At 46.5% G+C, this 8,953-nt stretch overlaps 1 protein-coding gene across 1 annotated transcript in view; it reads left to right on the forward strand.

The window, feature by feature from the left end:
* The window catches only part of RBMX (RNA binding motif protein X-linked), a 54,365-nt gene extending 45,689 nt beyond the window's left edge, over positions 1–8,676 (forward strand). The window contains exons 6-9 of the mRNA XM_029607791.1: positions 6,713–6,824; positions 6,911–7,036; positions 7,112–7,191; positions 8,090–8,676. Of these exons, the coding sequence (XP_029463651.1) occupies positions 6,713–6,824; positions 6,911–7,036; positions 7,112–7,191; positions 8,090–8,394 (623 nt within the window). The 3' untranslated portion in view covers positions 8,395–8,676. The remainder of the gene's footprint in view (positions 1–6,712; positions 6,825–6,910; positions 7,037–7,111; positions 7,192–8,089) is intronic.
* The last annotated feature ends 277 nt before the right edge of the window (positions 8,677–8,953 follow it).

The following is an 8,953-nucleotide window of genomic DNA, read 5'->3' on the forward strand; positions in this document are numbered from 1 at the left end:
GGGAACCTCTGCAAACCAGCAATTCCAATACTGGAGTGGGATAAAGGATCCATTTCACTGCAAACAATTTCTCTTCCCAAAATTTACAATTCCAGAGAGGTCAAACTCAAGGGAAACTTCACCCCTGCTACAGGGCACTACTTAATCCAAAGTAGCTCATAGGCAGTGTCTCCCTACAGTCTTATCTTTCCAGCACACAACAGGACACTGCAGATTTTCTTTGGTTTACCTGAGCCATTCCGACTCACTCCAGATGCTTGTATCATCGATTGGTCACAAGCCCCACTCTCTGCATTCCTTTAAATACCACTCCTATCTCACACAATCCAAAGTGAACCGGTGGGATCTGTTCCTCACCCCGACAGCATGGTCAAAACCATGCTACAGTTACTATGTTTTCAATCCACAACAAAATTTCCCTGATCGCCACCTTGCAGCGTCTACCCAGGGGCAAGGGAATCACTGCAGCATCTTCACTCCTCCCTATACCTAAGGGCATAGGGATTCAGCAAGCTCGCTGGATACCGTTTAACACTTCTCCTACCCTTCAGGATGTCTTCTCCTCAGGAAGACTATCCACTGGCCTCAATTACCAGAGAAAGTAGTTTTGCTATGCTTCCTGGTGTTCATCACCTGCCACCTACCCAATTTGCTTGTGCCTCAATCGACTTAATAGCAACAACCTTGCTACTTCCTTGCTACATTCTTCCTTAGGAACTGTAGCACCTTCTCACATTCATCTAGATGGAGGACACAATTCCAGATTTATGAAGGAGGGATTTCACATACGTCCACCTCTGCATAAGGTACCATGAGCCATTACTTCAGTTCTCGAACAGCTCACAATTTCTCCCTTTGCTACCGCATGGTAGGTGTTTTTTCCTGATTGCTTTAACTTCTGTAAGAAGAATAAGTAACTTCTAAGCATTAGTTAACTAGCCTCCTTATCTTCACTTTCACCATGACAGGGTGACCTTGTGCACTCACCCTTAATTTCCACCAACGGCAAATTTCAGTTTCCACATTAACCAAGACATCACCTTACCATGTGCTTCTTAATCCTCGTGCAAATGACTATGCGAGGCGGTTACACACCTTACCTGATGTGCACTGGAATAACCCAATCGACCATCACTACTACTACTTTTGTTCACGTCAAATAACAAACACTTTATCCACACGGGTATTCACCTCTATCCAGTTTGTTATGACAAGGTTGCAAGCACTATCTGCGACTCAAGGACACATCAGGTGCGTGCAACGACAGCCTCGATTGCCTAGCTCCATCACGTACCTCTCGTGCATGTCAAGTGGAGATGTTATCGCTACACACTCCACATCCTGCCATTTAGACAAACTGTAGATGCGCCCTATTGAGACGGGACTATCCTACAGAAGAGCACTGATTCCATGCAAATACAGCCTTCATTGGAACTGTCCGCCTCTTATCATATTGAGCAAAAAAAAATAAATTGCTCTTCAGATATTGATTGCTCAACGTCAGCTGGGGACTCCCATACAGCATGGCTAATCCAGCTGCTTATCTAAGTGAAAAGAGCAAGTTTGCTTATCATAAATTTACTGTAGATAGCAGATGAATTAGCCATGCTGGGGGGTGTCAGACTTCACATGCTCAAGTGTGCCCACCCTTTGGGAGGTCTGCCCCGTTCCTTTCTGAAGAGGGAATGACGGCCATTTTGTGTTCTGAAATGCCTGTGCCTCCCAATCTTGCTCCAGACCCTCACCTCCCCACCCCCTGCCGATTCTCACTCCTGCAATCCCACCCCATGCAACTTTACCATCGGGGCAGTTCCCCCACCTGCTGCCCCTCTAGGACCATTTTCTATGGAGTTCATTTTACTACTTCATAATGCTTATTTAGCAAGGATCTTGCAGCAGGATGCAGCTTCAGCTCCTTCTCCCAAAATCATCAGGCTTGAAGGGAGTGGGGATTCTTCAGATCTCTCTAAGGTACCTGTCACACCACCAGTAATCCCAGGAGCAGGGGCCCACAATTGCCAGGAATCCTTCAGGGGCCTTCTCGGGTATGGGTGGTCTAGGTCTCATCTGCCTAACCCAGACCCCCCCATAGGATTTTTCTCTTGATCCGGACCTGGCTGATCAAACTCCACAAATGAAAGGGGATGACTCCCATGTTTTACAGCTATTTCAGAGGGACGAGTTGGACCCACTCATCCCTCAAGTCCTGGAAGAGTTAGATATTGAGGGCCCAGTGTGACCGGGAGGAAGGGAGACCCTGTCCTGGTGGGTCTCTGTCCACCAGCAAAAACCTTTCCCTTTCATCCCAGGCTTCTCCAATTGTTGTCCAGAGTGGGATGCCCCTGATGGCTCCTTCAGGGTCAGCAGAGTAGACAAGCTGTACCCACTCCCAGAAGAATTTTCAGATTTCCTCAAGGTGCCCAGCATTGATGCATCAGTGTCTGGTCACGAAGAGGACAACTATCCCGGTCACTGGGGGCACCATGCTAAAAGGCATCCAGGACCATAAGCTCGAAGTGTATTTGAAGAGAATTTTCAAAGTTTCTCCTCTGGGTGTCAGTGTGGCTGTCTGTAGCTCCCTCCTGCAACGAGCTGGTCTCTGCTGGATGCAACAATTAAGTGCTCAAGAGCTTCCCCGGACTAAGCACGGCAAACAGATTGCCTGGAGGTGGTAATTGCTTATGGGGTGTATGATCTGAGTCCTGGCCAGATCCATGGTCTCTGCCATCTCAGCTAGATGCCTGCTTTGGCTCCATAACTGGTCGGCGGATGTTTCCTCAAGTTTGGCTGGGCTCCTTGCCCTTCAAAGGCAAATTGCTTTTTGGAGAAGAAATGGAACGGCTCTTCCAGTCCCTCGGCGAGAATAAGGTACATAAGTTTCCCAAAGATTGACCTGAGTTACAGGATTTTCAGCTCGGTGTGCTCTCTTAAGGGGCCAGCGTCATTTTAGTCAGTCCAGGCCCCCAGAGACCAGCTTCCTCTCGCTTGCAGTCCTGTTCCCATTCCTGTCACGGCCGAAGAGACCAGGGATAACACCTCCCAAGGGGCATCCAAGCCCTCACAATGAAGTATTGCAGGCCCACTCTTCAACTCCCAGGATAGGGGGACAGCTGTCCCTCTTCTACAAGGAGTGGGTCAAAATCACTTCAGACCAGTGAGTCCTGGATATCCTAAAACACGGCTATGCATTAGAATGGTCTCGGCACGTAAGACTGGGTTGTCTTCTCCCCTTGTGGCCTGGAGAAGAAGCAAGGCATAGTGCATCAAACACTAGATCTGCTCCAGAGCTTGGTGGCTATCCTCCCTGTGCCTTTGCCAGAGCAAGGGTCAGGCCACTATTCCATCTACTTCGTGGTTCCTTCTGTCCAATCCTCAACCTCAAAATGCTCAACAGGGCCCTCAAGATTCCACACTTCAGGATGGAAACCTTGCGTTCGGTGATCGCGGCAGTCCACCAAGAGGAGTTCCTGGCTTCCCTGGACTTGACGGAGGCCTATCTGCACATTCCTATTATCCAAGCACATAAGCGCTTCCTTCGCTTCAAGATTCTCAGACAGCATTTTCAATTTCAGGCTCTGCCATTTGGTCTGGCGACTGTGCCGAGGACATTCACCAAGGTGACTGTGGTAGCAGCTCTACAAAAGGGAAAGGGGATCCTAGTTCACTCTTACCTGGACGGCTGGCTCATCTGAGTGAAGTCCCTGGACATGTGCCAGCAAGTGGTCAACAGGGTGCTACAACTACTTCACTCCCTGGGATGGGTCGTCAGTCTCACTAAGAGAAGCCTCACTCTCAGACATTCTAGGAGCACACTTCAACACCAGATTGGGGGGAAGTCTTCCTGCGTCAGGATTGGGCATACTTTCTCATTACTCAAGTGCAATGCTTCAGGGGTCCTGTCCCGTCCCCCCCCCCCCCCCCCCCCCCCCACCACAGCCTGGGTCTACCTACAAGTGCTGGACTCCATGGCATCAACTATAGACTTAGTGCCCTGGGCTTTTGCCCATATGCATCTGTTAGTGGGCATTACTCTCACTGGAAGCCCTGTCTTGATTTTCAGGCTCCCCTCCCGCTTTTGGACTCAGCCAGACACAGCCTGCTCTGGATAAGTGTGGATCCCTTGCTGCGAGGAGTAGACCTGGTGATCGTCACCACAGATGCCAGCCTCTCTGGCTGGGGAGCAGTGTGCAGGATGCAGTCTACTCGGGACAATGGTCAACAGGCCATGTCGCCTGGACGATCAATCACCTGGAGACCAGAGCAGTTCATCTTGCGTTGAAACGCTTCCTCCCCTTAGTCCGAGGGCAAGTGGTGCGAATTCTCTCAGACAACGCAATGACAGTAGCATACATCAATCGCCAGGGAGGCACAATAAGCTGGCATGTCTCCCAAGAGCCATGCCATCAACAGACAAGTTGATGGCATGGGCAGAGCTCTGTCACGACTGGCAGCATCCCACATAGCAGGAGTGGACAATGTTCAAGCAGACTTAAGTCTGCAGCGCTTGGATCCAGGGGAGTGGGAGCTCTCCGAAGGAGCAATGGAGCTACTGGTGCAATGATGGACTCCCCATCTAGACCTGATGGCAACACAACAGAATGTGAAAGCCCCGCACTTCAGTCGCAGACGGGAATGCTGCGCAGAGGGAGTAGATGCCCTGGTCCTTCTGTGGCCACTGAACATCCTGCTCTACGTTTCCACCCTGGCTGCTGGTGGGAAAGGTACTACGGAGAATAGAGTTCCATCAGGGTCCACTAATCCTGGTGGGCACCGGAATGAGCTCGAAGACCGTGGTTCACAGACTTGTCAACATGACAGTGGACAGTCCCGTTCGGCTGGGACATCTTCCAAACAGTCTCAAAGGACCGGTATTTTTCAACCAGGCAGATCGCTTCTGTCTTGCAGCCTGGCTTTTGAACACAGGTTGAGAGAGCACGGTTACTCGGATGGGGTTATTTCCACCCTCCAAGCTCAAACCATCTACATCCATTGCATATGTTTGTGTCTGGAAAGTCTTTGAGACTTGGTGTGTCGCCATGCATGTCTCCCGTCATGCTTCCATTACCAACATTCTCTCCTTCCTGCAGAGAGGTTTTGAGAAGGGCCTGGCCTAGTCCAAGTAGCAGCCCTCTGGGCCCTGGTGCATCATCTTGATGGAATTAGTCTTTCTTTTCCGTCCTGACATTGTTTTCAGTGTGTAAAACATGTCAGGCCTCTGGTTCACTCCTTGTGTCCGTCCTGGAGTCTAAATTTGGTACTCCAGATTCTTTGTGACCCACCGTTCGAACCTCTCCCCAGAGCTACTCTTAAAGATCTCTCAAGACTGTTTTCCTGGTAGCCATTTGCTCAGTTGTCTGATCTCAGAACTCTAAGCTCTCATGTAGGGAGCCCTACCTACATTTCACAGATTCGGGGGTTTCTGCTTTCCATCTGAATTAGTTGGTAGAACTTCATCCTTCCTGGATGACAGCCCTAGAGAGCTTAAGCAACTTGATGATGTAAAACTGGTCTTCATGCATTATTTGGAAGCTACTTTCGTTTAACGGACCATCTTTGTTCTCTGGGGCGGATCCAAGAGGCTGCAAGGCTTCCAAAACCACTATTGAGAAGGGTTAAGACTTATCTTTTCCGCCCACATCTGTTCTGGTCGTACACCTCCAGTGGGCATCAAGGCTCATTCCCTTCAGTCCCAAGCAACCTCCCTGGCAGAGAGCCAAGCAGTCTCCACACGAGATGCAGAGCAGCTTCCTGGAAATCATTGCATGGCACTATTGCATGTTCCATCTCCGGAGTTTGGCTCGTTTGGTGCTAAAGTTCTTCATGCAGGGCTATCCACAGCCCCCACCCTAAGTAGGGAAGCTTTGGTACATCCCACTGTCTGGGAACGTACAGGGAAAAGAGAATTATTACTCACCTGCTAATTTTCGTTCCTGTAGTACCACGGATCAGTCCAGACACCCTCCCTATCTGGATTGGGCCCAGCTCAACTTCTGTCTACCAGTTCACTTTGCAAGTTCTAAGTTACGTTTTTAGTTGTGTGTGGTTCTCAAGTTCATATGTTAGTTGATCCATACCATGTCCTTTTCTGGCTTTGGTATTCTTTTTACTGAAGGGGGACACAACCCACTGTCTGGACTGATCCATGGTACTACAGGAACAAAAACTAGCAGGTGAGTAACTTTTTTTCTTTTGTTTCTACATCCTCATCTAGAAGTGTCTTGGTTACTGGGATTTTTTGTCCTTTAACTCTTTGGCTTTGCTTTATTAGCTTAAAGGAATGCTGGCAGGCTAGTGTCGGCATGGACATATCTGTAGGCTCACTATCACCCTTATTTCTCAATCTGCTGGTTGATGTGCATCATCGGGACTGGTCTGATTGTACAGAAAGTGAAGTTTGCCTGATAATTTCCTTTCCTTGAATACAAAGGCACAAAATAATTGGTGTATAAGGGTAGGTAACTGAAAAAGGAGTAACATTGTTTCCTAGTGTGTAGCCAGATGTACTTGGGACCAATGGATTTATATTCCCCTGCCAGCAGATTTGTAGTAGAGAACTGACTTTTCATTGAAACTACATGCTATTATTTTATTAAACATCTAAATAACAAGCTAAATGTCTTAGATTACAATGAGCATAAATCAAACTGTACTTCAGCAAATCAAGATACATGACTTGTGTTTGAAGCTGTTTCAATTGATTATTTTTTTTAAGCTCCCATGCCCCGTGAAAGGGACAGCTATGGTCCTCCTCGCAGAGATCCATTGCCACCTAGAAGAGATGTATACCTCTCTCCGAGAGATGATGGTTACAGTGCTAAAGACAGGTATTTATCATTTACTAGGGTTGCTAACTGATATTTGATGTAGTCTTCAGTTTAAAACAAATTGTATTTGGATTTATTTTGTGTAGTTACTCGAGCAGAGATTACCCTAGTTCCAGAGATGCAAGAGACTATGCTCCACCTCCCAGGGATTATGCCTACAGGGATTATGGCCATTCTAGTTCTCGAGATGACTATGGATCAAGAGGGTACAGGTAATTAGCATGGAGTTAGAACTAAATGATATTTTATTTGTCTACCTGAAGCTACAAAGCTGCTCTGTTTTACAGTGATCGTGATGGTTATGGCGGACGTGATAGGGACTATGCCGATCATCCAAGTTCTTACAGGGATTCATATGAGTCGTACGGTAAGGGCCTGCTTTAAGAAGCATGTTTACATATTTAAACTTCCAGGACCCATTTTAGGTCTATAAAGAGAAATGGAACAATGAGCAACCAGGACACTTACCTGGAGAAATTGGCAAGTTTCAGCTTATTACTATATGCCATACTTAATCTACTACAAGATCAACCACTGTCATAAGGTAACGAAGCAAAATCCTCATTACAAAATAGCACCATACTGGAAAATGTGGCTGAATTTCTAATGTAAAATCTGTTCTGGATTTCTGTCCCCCCTAAAGATTGTCTTGAAATGTTCACCATCTACAGTTTGAAACTATTTTGCTCTGCAAATGAGATGCAGCCCACTTCTATAAGTGATTCTTATGGCAGTGACTTAAGAACACATCTATTCACTCTACTGGGCAAATGAAATGCAACCCCCTCTGCTACATGCACTTGCCCCAATGTGGCAGAGGTTACATAAGAATACATCTGAAGTTTTGCAAAAATGCATTCACATTGTACCAGACAAATGAAATGCAGCCCCCTTTGTATGTGATGCCTTAACACAGCAGAAATTATATTAAGAAATCATCTTGATCTATTCAATCTGCTGAGCAGACTGCATCCCCATGGCCCAAAATGGCAAATGCCTTGTTAAAGAAACACTTTCTTTGATCAATGGATGAATTAAGTTCCCTGTGCACCCCAACATGGCACAAATTTTAACATCTTGATCTTTTATATGTTGAAAGGAAATGCAGCCCCTCACTAGAAGTGCCACACCTTGGCACATTAAGAACTTGCAAAGTCATTCAAATAAGTAACATGAATTGTAAGACAGCACTTCTGTAAAATTCAGATATGAGTGATGTACATAAACTTATAGTGTTGCCATATTACCTGACATTGACCCTGCAGGTAACTCACGTAGTGCTCCACCTGCTCGAGGGCCCCCGCCATCATATGGTGGAAGCAGTCGATATGATGATTACAACAGCACTCGTGATGGATATGGAAGCCGTGATGGTTACTCAAGCAGAAGTGATCTCTACTCAAGTGGCCGTGATCGTGTTGGCAGACAAGACCGTGGCCTTCCCCCTAGTATGGACAGGGGCTATCCTCCACCACGTGATTCATACAGCAGTTCAAGCCGTGGTGCCCCCAGGGGTGGTGGCCGTGGAGGAAGCCGTTCTGATAGAGGTGGAGGCAGAAGCAGATACTAAATCTTTTGGACCACAGATTTTCTTTTCATACAAACAAAACTCAAATGGAAGTTCTGTCTTTACTACCAGAGGACTACTGAAAGGAAAAGTTTTTATTTATCTTTTTTATTGTTTCCTGTTAAGCACCCCCTCATTTTTATGCTTTTGTGAGGAAAGGTTAAAAATGCTTAATTTTCATTTCAAACTTGTTAACATTTTCTTTCAGAATTGGATGTTCATTGTATAGCTTGAGCTGTGTATTAGTGTTGTAAGTTTTTCAAAGTAAAGTTTCCCTGAATGCTACGCTTCATCTTATTTTTCCTAACAGTGCAAAATGCTAAAACCTTCCACACCAAAAACTCCAAACAGCTAAAACTGGAGACTTTCCACACAAACTTCCATGCAAAACCAAACTATGTGGCTCTGGTATGGGGTGGTAGGGATTCAAATTCACTCCTGAAACAAATTCACACAAATTGTCTGCTTCCGATGGCTTGATTTTAAAGGAAAAAATGGAGTTAAGTCACTAAGCCTAAAATGGCAACAAATACTAACTCAACTATGTCTCTGGGAATTTGCA

This window comes from Rhinatrema bivittatum, chromosome 6, assembly GCF_901001135.1.
Source record: "Rhinatrema bivittatum chromosome 6, aRhiBiv1.1, whole genome shotgun sequence".
Classification (NCBI taxonomy): Eukaryota; Metazoa; Chordata; class Amphibia; order Gymnophiona; family Rhinatrematidae; genus Rhinatrema; species Rhinatrema bivittatum.